The sequence below is a fragment of the Dryobates pubescens genome, chromosome 28, assembly GCF_014839835.1.
Source record: "Dryobates pubescens isolate bDryPub1 chromosome 28, bDryPub1.pri, whole genome shotgun sequence".
NCBI lineage: Eukaryota > Metazoa > Chordata > Aves > Piciformes > Picidae > Dryobates > Dryobates pubescens.
Window position 1 is genome coordinate 10,181,014 of NC_071639.1, and position 23,481 is coordinate 10,204,494.

The 23,481-nt window shown below is 38.8% G+C and overlaps 1 protein-coding gene across 1 annotated transcript in view; it reads left to right on the forward strand.

Moving 5' to 3' along the window:
• REV3L (REV3 like, DNA directed polymerase zeta catalytic subunit) overlaps positions 1 to 23,481 on the forward strand; it is an 86,134-nt gene that overhangs the window by 12,025 nt on the left and 50,628 nt on the right. The window contains exons 2-5 of the mRNA XM_054174083.1: positions 17,713 to 17,902; positions 20,171 to 20,245; positions 21,602 to 21,762; positions 22,855 to 22,951. Coding sequence (XP_054030058.1) covers positions 17,713 to 17,902; positions 20,171 to 20,245; positions 21,602 to 21,762; positions 22,855 to 22,951 — 523 coding nt within the window. The remainder of the gene's footprint in view (positions 1 to 17,712; positions 17,903 to 20,170; positions 20,246 to 21,601; positions 21,763 to 22,854; positions 22,952 to 23,481) is intronic.

Here is a 23,481-nt window from a genome sequence, read left to right on the forward strand (position 1 = left end):
GGAAAAAAACCACCTTGGGGAATTAAGTCTGTTCCATCTGAATCCACGAAGGAGTGTCAACTTTGTTCCCTCTAAACATTATTAAAATGGTTTCTTCATTTCTTCAAATATGTAATGGTCTGTTAGTGCTGGACTTGTATTCTGAACAGCAGGGTACATCTAAGTCTTCAGGATCTGTAAATTGTATGTTTTCATTTGTTGATGTGGATTTGTTAGGGTAATAAAAATGTTTTGGGAATGATGGTTTAAAAACCAGTTAAAAATGACTCTTGTAATTAAGGGCGACAGTGTCATGGTGTGTAAAAGGAATGACTTCTAGTCAATTTCTAGAGAAGTGATGCCAGTTCTTGCTTTTTGGGGTCTGTTCAAAATACCTTTGAAATAGATTATTGTCACTTCTACCAGCCAAAATGTCTCATTCCCAGTTACTTCTTGGGAAGATTTTTCTACAAAACTTAAAGAGTGCTGGTACTTTGTGGTTGCCATCGTGGTAGAGAACTGGACCTTAATTGTTACTCCACCAATTCTTTCCAGTGTTTCAGCTGAGGAATAAACCATCAAAGTCTAGTCAGGACTATTGATAAAATGCTATTCAACTATTTATTTTTTTTTAAGCACAATTTTTCTTTCTTCTTTGTAGTGCTTGTATTCTCTAGATTTTAAAAGAAATGAGAGAACTAAATGTGGTTCTACACAATGTCTTTAAAAAATCACTGTATGAAAGAAACCCAGATTACATATTCCAAAGCACAGCAGCTGCTTTACAGCATCTGAGTACAATGATTGCTTAGAACACAGTGCTTTGAAATAAACAGTCTCTAATTTGAGTGTTCAATGTATTGTGATTATTAATGCAAAGGGACTTTATATTCTCTGATATTGTTGTTTGCAAGGATTGAAAATGAAAGGAAAGAGCATAAGCTTTTGCCTGTAAGGAAGCAGTCTGGGTTTTAACCTGTTGGGTTGCGGTTTCTTTCTATTTTTGATTAGTTTTCAGTTGACCAACAGAATTCATCACCATGATACATTACATACTTAACAAGGAGAAAAGTGTTTTTTCATCAACCTATGTTCTAGCAGCTGCCAACATTTAGAACAAGGAAATGTCGAAGTTGATATTGGAGGCCAGCCATGTAAGAGGATAAGGCGCCAACTGCATGAAGTGCTGTTTTTCTGGCAGATAGCTTCTGTGTACACTCATCCCTAACTCAGAAGTAAATCTGATCTGAGGCAGTTTCTTGCTTTTGTGAGTTAGTTCATCTCTGAATTCCCAAAGCATAGGCCACATCTGTGGTGAAAATTGTTCTTCAGCTGTTTCTGTAGTTGCACAGTGAGGTCAAGAATTGGGTGGTTTTTTTTACATTCAGGAACTTCAGTCATACTTTAATATAAGCTCAGTTGTAACTGGACATGGTTGGCTCCCATTGCCAAGCTGCATGCTGAACTATTCAGCTTTAAAAAGGCTTCTAAAAATTGTTGCTTCTGAGGCTTAGTGGTATCTCCACTCTGGCCCAATCATAGGCCAAAGGCTTTACTCCAAAGAGGATTTGTTAGAATTGTTGTCGTTTCGTATTAGATTTGCTCAAGCAGTTAAGAAATCTGTTTTTAAATGAAATTAAAAAATCAGACATTTTCTACTGTTAGTTCCCTACATCTAATGTGATCAAAATGGAGAGATCTTTTCTAAACATGAAATAAACTGATATGAAAAGGAATTGTGGGTGCAATTAAAACTCAGGATTTCCATTGTGTGAAAGGTGAAAACGAGTGAGAAACGCAGTAGAAGATAATGATTGCAATTATTATTTAGAAATGGATTGCAGTTTTTCCAGTGAGGAGACAAATATTTATGTTCTGTCCTTGTCTGTTAACAGATATCTTGATCCCCAGCTATTGAACAGTAGCTGCCCCAGTTAACAGGGTTAAAGTGTCCAAACTGCCGCAAGTTCCAATTTTCATTAACTCACCGTTTCTGCAGGACATTGTTTATTAGATCTTTCTTTGCTGTAAGACAATTTCTTAATGTTTGAGACATTATTAAAATTTCAAGGGACAATTCTTCAGCTGTGTGCAAGGAAGTTTGTGAGTAGATGATCTGGCTAATCTGGTTCCATAACATCAAGACTTGGTTTTTCAAAAGTATATAATAGTCACAGTTCCTATAAAATCAATTTCCTGTATTTTTGGCTACCTCCAGGCATGGCAGCCTTAGAGTAGTTTTTTAATAGAAGCAGGCTACAAATGTTTGTGTTTAGAAACACTAATTGGAGTGTTTCATTTTTCTAATGCATAAGTGTCTAGAGTAGTTACTTATTTGTAGGAGAGGATAAGCAGAACCCACAATCTAATTTGCAATTTTCATATGAGGTTAAGTTTTTAGTTCTTCATGACAGTAATTTTTAAGTGATTGCTGTTTTTCATGATGTCATAACTTGTATCCCCTACAACTCCCCAGTTCATATCCTAAACAGAATTTTGTGCACCAAGATCTGAACACCTGATAATAGCAAGATGAATCAAAAGATCTGCCATATCCAACCACTGCCCTTTTAAGCAGTATCTCTGTTGTTTGGTCTTTACTTTGTGCTTTTGCTAATTGGAGTTATTTTAAATTGGATTAAACTCTTGCAAGAGAATAATTTATTCAAGTTGGCCTTTCAAGATTATGTTCAGATGGAACGCTGAGTATCACGTGCAGAACCTTTGCAAAGACATTTGGCTTTTCTTTCTCTTAATTCTACTCCTGCAAAGACTTCTTTTTGAGTGTTTATTACATATATAGTGCTGTCTGAATGCCATCTATGCAGTCAGTGAATTTATACTTTAAATAAAGTGATTCTTAATTTGGTATTACAGATGTAGAATCCAGACTGAGGGATTGAATGACTTCTATAAGGTCATGAGGGGTTTGAAGTTGGAATTATCCTCCTTTCCTTGCCTTCAGGTGATTTAATCACAAGACCATCATTTAAGATAATGATATGCACCAGTGCCTCTAAGAATTCCTCATCAGATACAAGCCTTTGTGCACTAATAATGTGTGCAGCTTTGTACAGCTAAACTAATGAGCAACAGAGTAGAAACAGACATTGCAGGATATGTATTGAGAAGGCATAAAACGAAAGGTGGTATCAAAAGGTCATGTGTTTAGAGGTACTAAAGATGGCTGTGTTCATCAATTCCAGCTTATTATATTCAAGTTCCTGCTTTTTTCATCACATTTTAGGTAGGATTTTGAGTATTCTGTACTGGTGAATTATTTCAGAGATTCACAGCATGGCATTTTGTTTCCCAAAGATTAAAGTTTTGACAGTGCTGTGCCTTCTAATGTTTTTGAGTCATGTTCAGCTGCAGGCCTGCATACGTGCTAGTGCACTTCCACTCTCTGAAACAATTGTTTGAAAGATAGTCCCTGACACAGTTTGGCTCATACAGTTCTTCCTTGAAAAAAAAAACCTGGACTGGGAAACTTGGCAGACTGTCATATTGGAAAATAATAAACACCCTTCTGCCAGGAGTGCTTGAATTTGTTACAGTCATCTGGTCTGGACTAGTAGCTGCTTGGAGCTCTATGAATAGCAACAGTAGGGGCAGAGGAGCAGTTTTTCTACAGGCGTAGGGTGGAAATGATTCTTACTTAGAAATCTGCCTTTGTCATGAAAGAGTCAGAAACACAGGTTTGTTTTTCCTCTGAGAGTGTTTTTCTGAAGAAATTAATACAACCTCCTACCAAACAATTGAAAATTTGCTGGAGCATTCATTTTAGAACAGGACACTACAGAAACACCTCATTGACACTGATGAATGATTCTCTGACCAAAGACATGGCAGAATATAAATACCCTTACCTGTGTTTTTAGATCTCAAGGTCATTTGCTGGTTTTGATGGCAATTCTTTCCTGCTTTTCCTAGAAATAAGGGAAATCCTTGTCCCTTGCATGACTAGAGACAGGGATTTAATAGTGGTTTTAATAGTTGCTTTCTCTTTGGAGTTGGGCAAGACTTACTATTACTTTCTCTGAATGTGAGGTTTTCAGGTTGTTTTCCCAGTCCATAAGCACCACTGTTAATACTAAGACATAGCAGACACCCGTGTGAGAAGTTCCTGCTGGTCTGTGCTTTGCTCTTGACACACTTGGTATTTATTTCACATTTGATGTATTCAAGTCAGTTAACTAGAGGTACATGGATGAACAAAACCAGTACTGAAGATACAGAATCACTGAGTGATGTTTGTGAAGAAACTGCTCCTCTGACCAACCTGTTCCAGTGCCTCACCACCCTCACAGTGAAGAATTTCATCATTCTATGTAGTTTAAATCTACCCTCTTTCTGTTTGAAACCACTACCCCTCCTCCTATCACTGCTCTCTCTGATAGTGTCCCTCCCTTTCCTGTAGGCCACCTTTCATATACTGTAGGGTCTCCCTGGAGCACCCTCATCTCCAGGCTGAATGACCCCAGACAGAAAGGATTTGTGTGACAGTTACTCAGTGGAAACAATCTGAGTTTATGGCTGTCTCCTAATGCAACCCTGTGAAGAAGGGGGGGAAAAATAAACAAAAATGAGTAGTTTTGTGGTACTGAGTTGCTGAGGGGTTTTTGGTATCCATTTTGTGAGAATCAGATGGTACTGCCCAACACTTATTTCAGTGATTTAAGGCTCAGGGCTGGGTTGATTATATGTTAATTTACATTAATCAGTCTTCCAAAATGCGATTCATGAGTAGCACTGAAGCATAGTTTGTGCCTCCCTAAAAATATAAGGGTGACAGTTAAGTATTTTGATAAAGGACCACAATTTCAACTGGGTGCTAACAGTGCAGCTCTCAAGCTGTGCATGCTTGCATACTGCAGCTGTTGAACTCAAGCATTGCAGACATCTAAGAACTCCCAGAGTTTGAGGGGAGACATACTTATTAAGTCAGTAGGTGTTTAAATCTTCAATCATGGAACAGAGACGAACAGCCAATATTTAGTAAGATTTGCATGGTTCAGATTGAGTTAGTTTTGATTGTTGGTATTTAATGGCTTGCTTAGCATGCAGAATATCCCTCCAGCAGGTTTACATTTGTCAGGTTTGGTGATTTGCAAGCTAAGAAAGTTAAAAATAATAGTCTGAGTTTGATGATGGTCTTTTAGTCCTGGAGGTAAATTTTAGAATGCAAACATTGCAACTGAAGAGCTGAAGTGTCTCTTCTTTGGATGAACACACCTGCATTTTGTAACTGCCATACATAGATCTATGCTAAAATACGTGTAGATACAGATGGTTTTTTAATGCACAGTGTATCTTGTGTTCATTTTGAGTATTCTTGAGCTCTATGATAAAAATATTCTTGCATGCTTTTGCCCATATGTTTTTGGTATTGTTATTGATGCATTTGTTTTTAATGGTTTTATTCTTTTACTGTGTGTTTTATTGCAGCTTTATTGTGCTTTAGCCATGTGCCATGAAGTGTAAGCATGCTAGCTCCTTCTGGCCTGGTGCACAACAATATTCATTCAAACTGTAATAAAACTAATGAAAGTAATTTATTGAGAGTAGAGGGCACAGAGCAGCTGCTTGGTGGGGTTTTTTTTTTTGTTGTGGGTGTTTTTCAGTACTCACTGCAATGTACCAAATTCAAGGTAGATGTTTTCTGCTAACATGGAACATGTCACCTGATACTCTCCGCGTTCACTTGATTTGAATTATGTGGTTGCAGAGTAAGAGGTGAAGTATGGAGTTTTTAAGTTTTTAGAAAAGTTAAATAACTTTGGGGTTTTCATCCCTTGCAGGATTATAAATATTTCCGAGGAGAAGCTCCTGGTTATAATGTTTGTAATCAACAATTTCAGTGCACGTTGTCCGTGTGATTCATTTGTACCAATGATGTATAATGTCGATGCAAGGCAAAGGAGCCAGAGAATTGCAGAAATAGTGAATCAGGTCTGTAAATCACTTGATAGAGTTTGAGTATTCAAAGTGGGATATTGCCTGTAAGAATAAATAACATAAGCACTGTCCACTGTGTGGAAAACAATGACTGTGTAAAGAATTTTGGGTCATTGCAGACCAGCAGCTGACTTGAGTATCACCGTGGTGCTGAAAGAGCTAATGTCATGTTTGGTTACATTAATAATAGAATGCTGAGAAGATTGAAGGTAGCATTTGTGAAACAGATGTGACAAGCAGTGTGTCCTACTACTGCACCAGTGTATTTGGAATTATGCTGAAAAGATGTAGAAGGCTCAGAAGAGAGCTCAGATGTTTTTTCCTCCCCTAGAGGTTGTTGCCATTTGTTTTTGTTAGAGTGTATCAGGAGCTTGTGAAGAAGTGATGGAAGTTCTGGTCAAGTGAAGAAAAGAATGAAAGGGAAAAAATACCTTCAATTTAAGCTAGTCAAATTCAAACAACAGCTCAAACAAATATTTAAAGCAAAGAGGAGTTTTTAGAGAGGGGAGTTTTAAGGGATTTTGCCTGTAAAAGGGAAGTGGTAGCCTCCTCCTCTCCTGAAGCTAGACATGAATCTTTCTAGAATGACTGCTTTTGTCATATGAGCTACTGGATGGCCAGGTTAACTTCTAGGTCTGTAATATCCTGGAATGAGGATAAATTGGCCAAATCTTGCCCCATACACTTACAAAAAAAACCCCAAACCCAAACTATTAATTGTAGATCCGTGGTATCAGCATGATGCATCAGTGCAGGGTTGCCCTGGGTGGTAAGTGCTGCTTCTAGGTGAGTTTCACTAATGTGGAGTACTAACCATAGGCTCCTGAGGTAGAAAGATAGGAGTTCCAGTTCCCCATTTGACTCCTTGCATTACCTTGGAGCAATTGGCTTGTGCTGATCTGAGCTATATGTAAACAGCTGAGCCCAAGATCTGTATCGTGGAGCTCATGAGAGAGCTCAGTAACTTTGCAGCACCACTCTGATGGTGTTACCCTGTAGTAACAGCTTTGCAAACTGTCATGGCAGGAGCAGCTGATATGCTGTAAATTTATGTGCTAGTTCAACCTGCTCTAACTTGTGCCATGTGCTCATGCTTCCAGGAATGACAGGCAAAACATCATGCTGTACTTTCAAAGCACTTGAGCAGTCAGTACTATGTCATTACCTGGTGTCACTGTAGGCACTGTCACAGTGGAACCAGAATTTGAAGCTAATGTAACTTTTCTAGGAAATGTTTTTGGGTAATCAGGGTTGGGATTACTGTCACAGAGGGGGGAAGCCTGCATTATCTTCCAAAAGCAGATATTGAATGTACAATTTGAGTAAACTTTAGTTGAAGGAATCAGTTTTTGAGATGGTCTTGTCCCTAGAAGTGCATCTAATTAATAATTCAGCATGTGCAGGTCACTGCTTGTGACCTGAGAGAAGATGCCAGTACAGTGTAGCTCAGAGCATAAAGAGTAAGCAGCTTCTATATTTTTTATGGTTCTCTCTCAACACCTCTCTTCTTTTTTCCCATAGTGGCAGGAGACTTGTTTCACTGTTAAATTCATATAAACAGCACAGTTCTGTTGACAATTAAACACGTGAAAATAAATGGACTCCTTTTTTCCCAGGGGACAACCAGTGCAGAAACATCTTTATGGAGGGAACAGTAGCATAAAGTATATAATGCAAGTTTTGGATTCAAGTACACATAGTGAATTGAGCCAAGATAGGGAATTGCAAATAAAGAGCATCACAGGGTGCATGGGCCCTAAACCAGCAGGTAGGTCACTAGGCAGATCCTGTTGTTTATACATGGTGTGATAACTGCATGAAGAGTGGGGTTTATGTCTTGTGTCTGCTCATTTTTGCAAGATTCTGCTTTTGCTCAAATAATTGCCTTGGGACTAGGAAAGTTTTAAAAATTACTTGGGCTGTATTAGCTCCAGCTGAAGTTAGACAATCCTTTATTAGATGTGTTTCCAGTAGAAAGGAAAAAAACCCCAAAAGTGATGTTTATGCATGTTTATCATGTACACTAGAGGCTTGTCTGCACGATTTTTTTATAAGCAAGGAGCTGCCAATTAGAATGGTGAGGGTTTTTTTTTCCCCCCTAACTAGAATAAAGAGACTTTAGAAAATAGCATGTTTTGTAATACACATCCCTAGAGCTATATGTCTTCCAGTTGAGTGCAGATGTTAATTATTAGTTGGTTAACCTCAAATTTCTCTGGAGCAAAAATGTAAGCCTGGTCACATGGCAGGCCACAGTGTTGATTGCTATCATCAGTACTTCTTAAAAGTTTTCTTAATGAGCATCTGACTGTTTTTCTGAGTGTTTAAGTGCACTGGCATTCTTTTGCATGCCTGCCTACAGCTCATGGTGGAGGTGTCTTGAATCCTCTGTTGGAGGAATTACAATCAGATTGCTTTTGTTTCACTTTTGTGAAGGGGTTTGATAAATCCTGACGCTGACTAAAAAGTGTGCTGTACTGTCCCTGGGGAAGCACTGCTTCATTTGTGCAGGTATTGGTGAGCTGAGCCAATTCTTTTGTGCTGTGATTTCTTTGAGAGATTTCATGCATGTTTGTTTTAATTATATAGGTCTTGATTTATGAAGGACATTACCAAAGCTGGCACTGGTTCACTTGGGGGGGGAAATGTGTTTAATTCTTATTCTGTATGACACTTTGTTGTGTTTGCATTCCCTCAATGTTGTTTTAATCAGTTCAGGAGTCACGGCTGGCTTCTGACCAGCAGGTGTTAAGTAATTCTGTCTGAAAGTGGCACACCTGAAATTCTACTGGTTTTGTTCATGCTTGGAATATTGTGATCTTACAGCCTTAAAGCAAAGATGTAATTTCACTTTGTGTATTTATTCTGTCTGTGTTGTCCGATAAATAGCTGCCAAGGAGTGGAAGCTTTGCTGTTACATGTCTTGATTATGAACAAAACCCCTTTGAAACCAGACACAAAAAAAGGCAGAAATGTGAGTTTCCCCATTTAATAGCCACTGTCCTAACTGTGATCCAGTTACATGAATGTTGATGTAATTGCTCTGCTTTTAGAAACAATTTACTTTACACTCTGGTTTAATTAGTGTTTTTTCTCCACATGGAGCTCCAGTCATGTTGTTTACAAGTGATAAGAATAATAGGAGCTCTGTCTTGAAAATGTAGAACAAATTCCTTTCTTTTTTATTGGGCTTTGCAACTTGCTTTGTCAATCTAGTTTGCCAAAACCATTGTAAAACACTGGCTGGCCAGCTTGCTTTAAAAGTAAGGAACATCTAGAGATTGTTACTGTCTTTAAAACCACTTGAAATGCTTTTAAGAGTTTTCTGTCAATAGCTAATGAAAGGCTGACCTCAACAAAGACTGCTTGCTCGAATATTTTATGGCAGTTAGTTAACTGGCATTCTAGTATTTCATTGTATTTGCAGAGAATACTGCTTTTTATCTCCCTTTGGTAAAATCGTGGAGGGGACACAATGTGAAAGCTATATGGGTGTGCATCCTGACTAACTGTTCCTTCCCACTCGTAAGAATGTGTCAGCACAGGATTGGTTTCCCTTTCTTTCAGAGTAGGGAACACTTAGGTTATGGTTTTGAGCGCTGTGTGTTCTATTAGCCAACATCGGTGCTGTACGAAGCAAGAGCTGCACACAACTGCCCTGCGCAGCTTTTCCTCCATGTGTGCTGGCACAGTAAAATGCAGTTATGGTGAACTTGGGGAACACATTGGAAGGGTAATCTCTTTTGCAGGAAGAAGTTTTAGCCAGGTCAATGTTCCAGCTCAGTTCCTAGTGCAGATGTCCTAAGTCTTGTTGTGCAGTCTCAAAAGAGAAATGGAGGATGGGAGAAAGATCAGATGACCTAGACAGCTTGGTTTTCATCTGATTTTGTCTCTGCAGCTGAATTGCTTTTTCTGAAGAATGGTCTTTCTATGTCAGGTTTTCTAATGGTAATTCATGGTTGCTTAGTTCTGTATTTCCTGGTAATATGTTACTGTTTCCTGTAGAAGTTTTATGACTTACCAGCCACCAGGAACTTTAATAAATGGATGCTTGCAGCTTGAACACATCCAGTTTTTAGCTATCTCAAGCTCTTCATTATTCAGTGTCTTACTGTCAATTGGCTTGGATCTTTGTACATTTTGGAAAAAGCTGTGGACTGGTAGTGAAAATTAAACATCTTTTTTGACAACTCATCAGAGCTAGGAGGAGTTTGTCACATTCCTGTCACTTTTAATAACGTTCTAGTCTTGATCTTAGAATTTCAAGGTCAAATGTGAGGAATGCTTTCTTGGGCTAGGGTGGTTAAAAAGTGTTAGAACATACTGCTGTCATTGGTTTGGGAAAAGGGCCAAGTGGGGGTAGAGAGGATTCAGATCTGAACAGAGCAAGGCGGAGGGGAGGACTGGTATTAAGTAGTCCCTCAGAGCATTTGTTGGGTTAGCTTGTAAGATAGATTGCTAGCTGGTTTTTTTTCTCCTCTTGTTCTTTTTAATTATATATGAGGGAGAGCTTTTGTTTTCAGTGCAGAAAGGTGGTCAATTAGAGTTGTGCTGTGCACAGGCTTTCAACAATTTAAAATTTAGTAGCCAGTGAGATGACCCTGTAAAATAGGGCTATCTGGCCTGGATGGTATTACAGCAGTGACAAATACTCTGAGTAACACTTGAAAACACTTCTTAAAGAATGCAGGCATTGTGACAGACACCTCGTCTTTGGAAGTGAAGCATCCAGTCAGTTTCTGTAGCCACTCTGAAGGTTATTGAGTAAGTACAAGGCAACCACAAGAAATGATCTGCACAAGGCAAGCAGTCTATGGATACATGCTTCTGTAAAGTGCTCAAATGTTTAATTTACTATTTTTTTTCTGCAGCACTGAGACAGAAAAGGATCTTGCAGTTCTGATTGTGTGAAGAACCAGAACAGTGTGTGTGTTATCAATTAGTGACTGTAACAAGCCTAAGATAAGAGTGCTACAAAGACTGGGCATTCTTTGCAGAAAGAAAGGCTAGAGCAGGCAAAAAGCCATGAAACACTTCCAAGTGCTGCCAAGAGACAGCAGACTTTAGTGAAGATGAGATGGATGGATGCCTAATTCAAGATGAGGAAGTGAAGTAGCGTGTCACAAAAGAAACTGAAATAGGAAGTAAAATACTTAATACTGTTGCAAAATGTGCCGAACAGAATAGTAACACCAGCTGTATTACTGAAAGAGCATTCATTTACATATTTTGTGATATATAAAAGAACAGAAGAAGGCATAAAAAGATCACATTTGAAGGGTGACAGATGCTGTGCCTGCATTTAGCATCTATTGACTTCAGTGGATGCTAAGGTCTTCGTTTACCTGGACTGGGAGCAAAAGCCTGCTTGTTAGTAACCGTATCTGAGGGTGTGGCAGAGATCTGGAGACTATATTCACAGTAGGAGACCAAAAAAAATATACAAAGCTGAAGTGTTTTAAAAAGCTAAAATATAAATTCTTTGGAAATACTGTGGATAAATCTGTGGGAAAAGACTGTGTCTGAAAAGAAGCTAGCTTCATTCACTTTTGGTTTCAAAGACTCTTTTTTCTCATCTAAGATTCTTACTCTCCCATGCCTTTTGACAAATAGGCTATCTAGTATTTTGGCAAACAGGATTGAAATAGTGCAATAGCAGTGCTGGAGCACTGATTGCTGTGTGCCTCGCTATTGTAGTGTGAAGGAGGCAAACATCTTCCCTCAGAACAAAAAAATACCGAAGCATGCTGTAATCTGAGTTAGATTTTCCTAACGCTGCTCTTGCTTCTGCTGTTTGAAATGGTTGTTCTTGAACTTGCACAGTACCTCTCAAGGGTTAATGCTGAATGGCTGTTGAAGTATTATTGAACAACTGTTAAACTGGAGGGATGAAATTAAAAATTATCTGAGGAAAATGGCAGTGGTGAGGTTTCTTCTTGTTCATGTGTGATGCAAACGATAGAGTTGCCTGGGATTTACAATTTTGTTAGATGAATCAGGGTTCAGACCACCAGCCTTCAAGAACACAGCTTCTGTAAATCATCTGTGGAGCTGCTGCCTCTATAAACAGCTCTAGAGAACTGAATTTATTTGGTTTAGTCCATAGCAAACCGAAGGCTGCTATATCAGCTGAAAATCATTTCCCTTGTGTAGCTGATTGAAGGGTCCTATCATGAGAATCCTTAGGAAGAAAATCTGGAATAAGGATGTGAGGTATGTACTATCTCAATTTATAGCATCTTTTTTTTAAAGCATTTTGGCACCCTTGCTGCTTTCTTTTTCCCCCACTTGCAAATGTCTTAAATTCTGCACCTCTGTGCATAGCCTTTCTTGGAAGGCTCAGGAGCAGGCACATCTTTCACTGATAGGTTTTTAGATAGCATTATCCTTTACAACAAACCTGTCTCCCACATTTTCAGTTACTGTATTGATAGAACTAGTGGTCAGTATTTATACCATTAAATTATTTAATGTAAGTTATGGTATTGTAAATAATTCATGGCAAGTTTGTGGGTAAATGTGTTAACATTGCATTGAAATGTTTTATTACTTCAGAGATGGGGGCTGTGGTGTTGGGTTTTATGAAGTTACTGTGTGTAGGCTGTACCTTCTACTCTCAGTGTTTAAAACAGACTTGGAGCTGCAACACTGTAAGAGAAACCTTCTGGTGGGGGTAGATCACCAAGTGGCAAGTGTTGGTCTGCTAAGATCTGTTTTACTTTGTTACCTTTTCCAAACCTTTTGAAATCGTTTGTAGGATCTGGAGGGATGGTTCCTGCTAAGCGTTGTGTGCTGGGTTAAGACATGGCTGAGACAAATTTCCCACCCAGCTGTTTACCTGCACCACACCCCCCACCCCATCTTGTAAGGCAGGGGGGTAAAATAGGAAAACCAGAACCAGTAAAGCAATAGCTTAAGATAACAACAGGGAAATTGTTTGCCAATTACTATCGTAGGCAAAAGAAATTCTACTTAGAGAAAACTGATTTATTGCCAATTACAATCGATTCAGATCATGAGAAGCTCAAAAAATTGAAACAACACACTTTTTCTTCCCCTCTCCCAGGTTCAGCTTCATCCCTTCACTCCAGACTCCCCAAACCACGTACCCTACCCCTACCCTGCAAGGTTACATGAAGGATGACAGAGGGGTTGCAGTCAGTACATAAGAAAATCTCTCAGCCGCTCCTTCCACCTCACATCCTTCTCCTCCTCTGCTCCCCATGAGCTGCAGTTCCTTCAGGAATATCCTTGTGCTCTGCTGGGGGATCCTCCACGGGCTGCAGGGAATATCTGCTCCACTGTAGGCTCTTCCATGAGCTGCAGGGGAGGGCTAGCTACTCTGCCATGGAGCTGTTTCCCCTCCTCCTCTTTTCTCTGACTTTGGTGTTCCCTTTCTTAAGCGGTTTCCCAGGCGTGCCCCCAGCTTGGCTGAAGAGCTCAGCTGCGCTCTGTGGTGGGTCTGTTGGAGCCGGCTGTGTCTCTCAGAGGGCAGCCCCAGCCTTTTCCCACAGCAGCCACCGCTACTGCCCTTCTCTGCCAAAAGCATGCCGTGTAAATCCTGAACACAAAGTCAGTGAGATGTTAAGAACACAGTTTATTTTCTGTGTTGTGAAGTTCTGTTCCAATGTATTACTGTTGCATATCTTCTAGCCCTTTCCAAAGCTTAGAGAGGAATTTAGAAGGTGTCTAAAGCAAGGAGGTACTCCCTAAGTACTCCCTGCTTGTCCAAAAATGATACATTTAGAACATAAAAGATGTTCATATCATCTTTAATGACATTAAAGGGTATGTGTGATAAGGAGTAGCAAGTGTCATGAATGAGTTTATGGGTATCCTCAGATCAGTGCTTGTTTCTGTGTAGCATGTCCTCAAGCTAGAGGAGTAGGTTAACACAACAGTTACCTGCAAGTGGGAGATCTTTGTGCAAAAGCAACACCAAAAAAATGTCAAGAAGTATTCATAGAACTAGTTTGCACTGCTTGAAAAACAGGGGAAGGGAAAACAAACAGAAGGAAATGGAAACCAAAGGCTGTGTCACTGCTCACTCCCCTTTTTTATTACTGACCTACTGTTTTGTCCTTTTCAGGATGTGGCAAAGTACTTACCATTAGTTTGTTTGGGACTAGTAAATATATTCTTCACTGTTTGACCATGCTTTGATCAGTGTGGTCCAATATAGTCTGCATCTGTTGGATTCATGTGGGAGCTTTTCTTACTGGAAGAGCAGCTTAGCCTGTGTCACCAGCCTGTGCATGCCAAAAGCATGGTGTGACAGCTAGAATCTGTAGCTGGGGTCAGCTGCATTTTCCACCTTCATGTGTTTTGGTTCACTTTGGTTCACACAATTTTTGATACTCATTCAAGAAATATTGTGGATAGTGTCCAGCTGCTTAGGTGAGTAATCTGTCAACAGAGGAAGCAAGAACAGCATTTTTTATACGGTCTATTTTGTATACGGGTGTTTAGACCTCATCTTCTGTGCCTACTTGTTCCTTCTAAGGAAAGAATAAAATACTGTTGCCATCTCTCATAACTCACAGGTCACTAAGCTTCTGAAGAATGTTTTACATGCAGCTCATCTTTGATATTTGAGGTGCTTAACTTCTTTGGTCTCCTTTATTTCAGGAGTCATATACTTTTAAATTGTTTTGCAACTTTCCTAGCTCTAGTTTGGCTGCATAACAGTACATTTCATGAGGTATATTTTCACAGAATCACAGAATCAACAAGGTTGGAAAAGATCCCCGAGATCATCAAGTTCAACCTATCACCCAACACCTCATGACTAACTAAAGCATGGCTTCAAGTGCTGTGTCCAGTCCCCTCTTGAACACCTCCAGGGATGGTGACTCCACCACCTCCCTGGGCAGCACATTCCAATGGCCAACAACTCTTTCTGTGAAGAACTTTCTCCTCCAGCCTAAACTTGCCCTGGTGCAGCTTGAGACTGTGTCTTCTTGTTCTGGTGCTGGTTGCCTGGGAGAAGAGGTATATTTTTCCTACAGTCTCCACTATGGATTCAATTATTTTTGCTTGGTGCTGGCTGTAGATAATAGCAATTTGTTCCTTTTACTTAAATAATGGAAGCAAAATAAATCTGTCCTTAACACTAGCAGGGTAAGACTTGTAGTAATAAGGATTGTAAATAAAAATAGCAGTATAACCAAGTATCATGGTAAATGAGTCAGTACTACCAAAGATCAAAGTGAGTAGCTGTATAAAGCCATGTAACTTGACAGCTGCTGGCCTAATAGGAGTCTTAGATCAACAGTAGCTTGTTTGCTTTCTTGGCAGAATGGAAAATGAAAAGCAGCTCAGTGTGTATGTTTTATAAGATTTCCCTGGAGTTAGGTGGTAATTTGACTCTTTGGTCTCTTGAAAGCTGTAGTCTTTTTCATGGGTTTTTTGCACACAGAGTGCAAGAGAAGGAGACAGAATGAAATAGAAGTAAGCCTTCTTCATAGCTGTACTTCTATTCAACAGTAAAATATCATTTCAGTTCAGCAAGAATTGTTAATCAGGTGCTAGCTATAAAAGCATTAATTGTTGTATAAAAGAATTAATTGTCTTGCATAACTTGAACTTGAATCCAAGTCCAATAAGTTTATACTGCCTCCTTTATTCTATTTATTCCTGTGCTTCGCAGATTTGTTTTCTGGAGGAACAGAAATGAACTATAAATCAGAAGAGTTTGGCAACCATTAAAGCAAAGTGGTTTTTAAAGTGTTAGCAAAAAGAGCAGGAGTTCACAGCTATTTGTATAAAAAGGAAAGAAAAGAAAACAGTAAATGCAGAACTGATTTTGACTGACAGGTTACAGGGAGCAAACCCTTGACTGTATGAAATTCCTGGGGGACAGACCTATGTATTTGCCAGAAATTTTTCATCTGTAGCTCCAATAGGTTAAACAAAACAAAAATATACCAATCAATTGAATACAGAAGCTGTAGAGGCATAAACAAGTGTTGAATTTCTGTTAATTATATTGGAGCAGGGGAAAATATCCTTTATTTCAGAATGAGTCAAGTACACCCATAATGAAACACTCAGATTTGGTGGTAGACTCAGTACTGAAAATAAATGGCCTGCTGCTACTGCAGGGATCGATATTCTCTCGACTCATGTGCTACCAATAAATGACTTCTCCTGCATTAGAGGGGTAGAGGTTTTCCTGCCATATAATGCACTTACTGTTCTTTACTTTGCCATTAAAAAAATCCCCTCTACTTCATAGTTTCCTTTTCTTTAGTTTCCCTTCTTTCTCAAGGAAAATGTAAATGTAAAATATATTTGAAGTACATAATATCTAAGTGAGAAATTTCTTCTCCTGAAATAGTTTAAAAGCATGGGCAGAATTCATCATAAATGATGACCCCAACATTATGAATATGCATATAGTTTACATTTAAACATTGTTGAAGAGACTTGATGGAGGTGATTTATAGGAAGAATGAAATTCTCCTTGGAACATAGACTTGTACCCCGATCCTTTGAGCAATCTCTCTCATTCCTAGATGTTAGATGAAGGTCTGATAAATATTTGAAGAAAGAAGAATACATCTGAGCCTTGGTATAAAAAAACCCCAACTGTTGTTTATAGTATTTGAAAGCATGCATTCCACAGGTGTAAACATCTGCAGGCAGTCCCAATTCTGAAACTCTGCTCTTGCTGTGCTTTAAAGGACTTAGAGCTCACATCACTGGGTGGCCAACAGTGTTGCACTGATAAGGGTACCAAAGAGTCTGAGTTGTTCAGGCAAGGCCCATCTGTTGGGAGACAGAGTGGACTTCTGGAAGTCATTTCATTGGTCTTTCAGTGAAGTCATGTTGCCTCTATTTCCTGGTCAATGAAAGCGCTGTCTTACTGTTTTGCTCTCTTCATACAGGGAGTTTATCCAAACAATGCAAGATGATTGCTTTGCCCTTCATTAGGGTGCAGTGGGGGTTAATCAGCAACATGCACTTAGAGTGGCTTTCTATGAAACTTTTTCATTGACCAGTGAGAAGTCATGAGAGATTTGGGGGGCTAGAAGGGTGGCCAGCATGATCTAATGTTAGTTTAAGCGGTGAATGCAAGTTCTGTTGTAAGTTCTGTTGTATTGTGTCAAAGAAAGAACAGAGAACGCACACTAAACCCTAAGATGCATAGTAGGTTTGAGACACCCCAGTCCACATCAGGGTGCCTTGTCTGAAGCAGAAGCTCAAGCCATGGTCTAGCAGAATGGTTTTCATGGTGTGTTCTTTCGTTCTCTAGTCATTGCAGACTTGTGAAAGCTAATGCTGGGAAATAAGCGTGGTAGCAATCTGCAGTCCAGTTTTAAAAAGCTGAAAACCACCTGGTTTTTTTTCCATATCCCAAATGAGGTCTTAAGTAGAATATTGAAGGGTCTTGTGGATGCTCTGAATGTTCTTTTTGATTTCTGAGAGGTTGTGCGTTCATCCCAGTGAGGAATGAGAAGGCTTTGATGTTGCAAAGTTTTCACAAAGGCTGAGAAGCCATTAACCATCCAGCACTGAATGTGATATTATGACAAAAAACTGATGACTTGCAAATCCTGCTGTTACCCAGGAGTAATGCTGTGTATGTCATGTAACCACATTTGTTCTGTGTTGCTTTTGTCAATGAATCAAATGTGAGAACTGCCCTAAATCAGTACCTTCTGTTTGAAATGCCCCTGAACTTGTTTCATAAGTTTATCCTCCTGTCTGCAGAGCCTGCAAATATCCTGAAAGTAAATCATTAGAAAGTAAGTGTTTACCTTTTCTTTTTAGGTCAGAAGACTTGTCTCCACCTCCACGGTATCTTCCCTTACCTCTATGTACCATATGATGGTTTTGGACAGCGTCCAGAATACTATCTCCGTCAAGTGGCGTTCAGCATTGACAGAGCACTTAATGTGGCTTTAGGCAACCCATCTTCTAATGTTCAGCATGTTTTCAAAGTGTCATTAGTATCTGGAATGTAAGTATGACTCACTCAGATATTTTTTTTGTTAGTTGGAAATGCTTTTGCCTGAACAGCTACTAAATAACTTCTCACTTGCTTTCCTTTCAACATAATCAATGCTTTTCCCCCCAAACCCTTGACACAACCATTCTTTCCTAAGCTTGGATCCTAATCATTTTTCCAAATCTGTTCCTCTTGGCTTTTTCTGCTTCTGCTGTTACAGCAGAACTTTCCAGCCTGATCTAGTGTGAGGTGTCCCAGATGATGTTTATCCATCTCATTCTCCCAGCAGCACAGGCTACAAAGTGGAGGCTTTTAAAACTAATTTATTTATCTGTCAAGGTGACTGTTGTGTTTTATTTGCTGTAGCTTTCTGCTACTGCTGGACCTATATGCTATTACTGAATGTTAATGTATTAAGGCTACTCTTAATCAATTTTTATTTAACTTGCATAACTAAGGACTGAAAAATATGTTCAAATCATAGTGAATGATGGGAAGCTGTCCTGGAGGAACACCGTTAGTCTGTATGTGCATTGAATGTTTCATCTTGGAAACAATGTAGATGCTCATTTTCAGTACTGTACAGCACTATCTTTAAAAAGTTAGGGCTTTTTCTTGCACTTTTGAAATAGATTCTTTCTAACTGTTAAGTTTAGGAAGATATTCTTTCTGTTTCCAGCCAGCTTTAGTGATATTTTCTAGACACTGCTAGGAAAGTGGCTGCAATAACTTCACTTCTGGTCAGAAATTTCTGATCTGTTTATACAGTAACAGGGAGGGTAAAACACCAGTGTCTCCATGGTGAGAAACCTCTATTTTTCTTTAAATCTTGGAGATTATCTTGGAGATTGTTCTGTAATAAAGTTGTTTGCTAAACCTGTGTAAATTTAACATAAGATTTTTGTTGCATTAGTTTCCAAACACAGTGGAGGTCTAGGAATAAAAAAGAGGCACGATATGCTGGCCTTGTGCATTGTGAAGTTAACATAGGTGTTCACATCTAACCTTTAAAGTGTTGTCACTCTTGCTCTCCCTGCTGCCATGTCAGTGCTGAATTGTTACTTTTTAAAGTAGCTTTTAATTTACATGCCTGCAGCATGAGTCTTTATAACCCAATGTACATAACCTGTCATTAGGTTTAAACTGTCTCTATAAGGACAGTTTGATTCACTGTACAAGTCTGATCTCCTTCTTTGGAGCTTAACAGCTTTCAGTTTGTTTGTTTCAGTTTAGCTCAGTTTTAACATCATAAACTTAGTTCAAACAATTCTGTCTAGCTTTTGGAGCTATTAAATGTGTGCATATTGAACCATACTAAGGCTAGCAGCGCTGATGCTGAAATCATGCATGCAGCTCTGCAGGGTTTGCAATTAATTTAGAACTGAAATCCCTATTACTACTGAACTTCATGTTTTTTCACTTAGCAGGTAAGCATCCCAGTTGCATGTTTTCAATAATCTTTTTGGTAAAGAGTTTTTATTTTGTCAAGGCAACATTTATGTGCATGTTTTCCTGAATTTCTGCTCACGTTGGTTGTGATTACTGCAAGCTGTAGACTGCTTGCATGTACTCAATGTGCTGAATTATGGCCTGTTTCCTTAACATGCTGTTTTACAAGCATGTTAGATTAGATTAGAATTCTAGATGCTGAAAAGTCAGTAATTCAGTCAAGTAATACCAGAATTAATGCTGCCTGTTCAACCTCAGTTTAGTCTTGACATATTAATTATGCTATGTATTCTTTAATTGCATTCTCAAATCCTATTTTCTTCAGGATTCATGCCTCATTTAGTGCACAAGATGATTAGTAATCACTGAAAAGGGGCAGCTCTTCAGTCTTTCAAGCTATTCTCCTTGTTTGGTTATTTATATTCCACATCCAGTATTCACTCATTTACACCTGACCTGCAGAATTGATGTCCCTAAGGACTTGTTACACCATTTATCAGGAAGGCTGAATGCTGTTTTTGAAGCAATCCAGCACGAGTAAATGTATTAAAAGTGCTGTTATGATGGTGTGAGAAACAGTGTTGAGCTCAAAATGCTTTCTCATTCTTATTTTTTTAGACACTTTGCCATGCAAAGGGTCTGTTCTTTTTCAGCTCTATATAGTAATGCAGTGCTCCCCTTTGGTCTGACGTGGGAATTTTCATTGTCCTGAATAGGCAGCTTATCTTCTGACTTTTTTTTCCCCCCGTTTATTTTAATACTCTTTATAGTAAAACATGGTTGACTAAATGCCACAGAATATCTGACTTGCTTTTATTTGTTCTTCTCCAGGCCTTTTTATGGTTACCATGAAAAGGAGAGACAGTTTATGAAGATTTATCTTTACAATCCTGCAATGGTAAAAAGGTAAGGATGTGGTGATAGGAAATTCTGCCTGATTTCCTTATACCTCGAGTTAAAAACTCAATTCTGAAGCAAGATTCGCCTGCATCTCACCAAAGTCAAAGCAACAAAATTGTTATCCAGATTTGTCCAAACATACTGTTTTGCTTTAAAACCAGCAATTTTCTTAGAATCTTTTCAAAGCAGGAGTATGTTAGGAAAGAGAGACCAAAAGTTATCTTGCATTAACTGTAATTATTGTAACACTTGAACAAATTTGCATCAGTTCATTTTTCCTGTACCTCTTAAAGAAAACAATGCAGTGCTCTCCCATATATTATGAAGCAGATTTTGGTACCTTTCACCTTTTTTAATGCCAGCACTGATGATTTACATTTAAAATACACTTGGAAAACTGGACATTTTTGTTACAGTTTCTCTATTTCTCAATAGAGTAATGTTCTGTGAAATGAAAACACAGTTGATCTCAGTCTTGCTGTCCTAGTAGTTGCAATAAATTCAGGAATCAATAAGGAGGAATTCTTTCTCAAGCATACACTGAAATCCCCTGAGTGTGTAGGATTACCTGTCATGACTGGTTAAAGATCTAATCCAGGAGGTAGGATAGGATTGTCTGGGTTTTGTTCTAGGCTGGTAAACTTTTGCATGATTTTAGACTTCAGTCTAAATGTGATCTGTGTGCATGGGTGATGTGACAGTCTCCAGCTTTGGAGCTTTTTGTGTTTGAATTGCAACTATCCAGATGATGACTGACACTTCACATCAATTATTCCTTTAATTCCTCTGCACAAAACTTTGTTGTAGTTAGAAATGCTTAGTGCTTTTCTTTGATTTATAGCCATAGCCTTTTGCTTGAGATAAACCTACCTCATAAATTCCTAGTTATCCAAACACCTGCAGTTATTTTTTCATGTGTAGATGTTTCAAAGAGCAGATTTGTCACACTTCTAGGAAGTTGCTAAAATACTGCTTCTCTGTATACCATGTGACTTTAAAACCACACAGGCCATCTTCATATGTACATCAAGGAGAAGCAGAAAGGCTTTCAAAGTTATTCCTAGTGTGTAGACAAACAGCTTCCACAGTTACTCTGTAGAAAGATTTCCATAGACTATCGTGTTTTGGGGTCAGTACATGGTATGATGATTTTTCAGAGAATTAAATGAAACACTCAAATACTGAATCATTGTTTAGCAGAGGTCATTTTTGCAGGCTAGGTATTGTGAAAACACAATTCTCCAGTTAAAATGTGATGAGGACAAAATTTAAGTTTATTTTTTTATTTCAATTAAATCAGTTCTCAGTATTGTTGAACTAGAATAATTTGTGGTTTATGTCCTAATCTGTCTTGAATTTTAGAGTATGTGAGCTTCTGCAAGGTGGAGCCATAATGAACAAATCTTACCAGCCTCATGAAGCCCATATTCCCTACCTCCTTCAACTCTTTATAGACTACAACTTATATGGAATGAATTTAATAAACCTGGCTGCTGTCAAATTCAGAAAGGCAAGGAGAAAAAGTAAGGTGTTTATTTCTTAAACCCAAATAATAAGGCTAAAAACTGCTGTTTGGTGCAAAGTGTCACTAGCTGTCAGACTTCTGCTGTAGGTTGTGGCTGGATGGCTATCGTGTGTTATTTCCTTGTAGTGTCAAATTATGGCTAATCGTTCTGCTTTGCTGACAAATAATGGTTTAGTCAAAACACTTCTGTTTGCATTACAGCCATTTGCTCTTTAACAGTCGTTTGTATCTTTAACAAATGCAGAAGTGTTTGCTGTTGTTGAAAGGTAAACTCAATACAAAAACACCTGCTAGTGTTTGACACCGACATTACCCACAAAATTCAAGGCTGGTCTTTCACACGCAAGTGGCAGACTGAGTAATTTTCAAGGTCTTCTCCCAGTCCACCTACCCCCAGCTCAGTTCCTGGGATTTTTTTGTTTCTTGTGCCACATCCTGTGTATATTGTAGTTTCCTTCCTCTGAAGAGTGAAGGGCCAAGAGGAGACCACAAGGGAGGTAGTAAATCTTCAGAGGGAACTTCTGCAGCTTCCTTACCCTGCAGCCTCCAGGCAGCCTTAGATGGTGTTTCCTTTATTTGTAGGGCAGACAACAGCTGCTTTCATTGCGGGTTTCCACTTACTGCTGCTGCCACTGCAGCTGGAATATACAGTGTATTCTCTTTTAGCTCACAGATACAGGAAAGTGTGAAGCAGAAATTAGTGTTTTCTTTGGCTTCTGATTTCCATTGGGATCTGACCTGAGGACCCTGACGCTTGGGAACTCAAGTTTACACCAGACTGCGTGCTTTGCTTTGAAACTCACACAACTAGGAAAAGATAGAATTGAAGTGAAGATATGACTAGAGCACAGCAAATACAAGTCTGATCATGTCAGTGTGAGAATATTTTTTTTCCTTTTTACAGGTAGCTACATGTTAGGAAGAAAGCTAAGTCATTTAAATGATAGCATAGCTATCATGCTGTGTTATTTATTCTTTAGGAGCGTTTGGACTGGTGGCACTAAATAATAAATGCAATTGTATGGTAATAGGTGTAAAGAATATTGCTGCATAAATGAATTCATTTCCCCTTCTATTTTTTTCTTTCCAGGTGATATATCAGGTGTGAGTAAATGCCATAGAATTCATTTGTCAGAAAATTCAAACAGTGTGTCTTTCATTGAATGGGAAGAAGATGAAATACCAAGGTCAGCATGCCAAATTTTATATTAAAAAAAGAAAAAAATAAGCTAATGGCACAGAAATGATCATTATTTAGTTTCTTTGTATGGTTTTGGTCATCTGACTCTTTCTGGCATATGTTTGTAAAAATCTAGGTGGGAGATAACCATAGGAATGTATGTGGCAAATTCAGCTTTCTGGTGATTGAAAGATGTGCTTCTAGCTAATGACTTCTGATGCAAAGCTAATCAGTTCAGTAATTATAGACAATACTTGCACATCACTTAACAGATTCTGGCTTTGTAATCACCTGTAACTAATATGAGTAGTGTGCTGTCAGAGCTTTCCAATTTATCCATTTCAAATAGTAACTACCAAGGAATCTCAGCTTAGGACTTTCACATCTGTCTCCTGTGCTCATCCCTTTTTCTGGACATTTCCTAGTCTACAGCTTGTAATTTGTAATAGCTTTACCTCTACAAGAGAAGGAATGTGGGGATATTAGGGGCCAGTGGGGGAGAGAAGCAGTTGTTGTCTGATTCTGCCTCGATTGGTA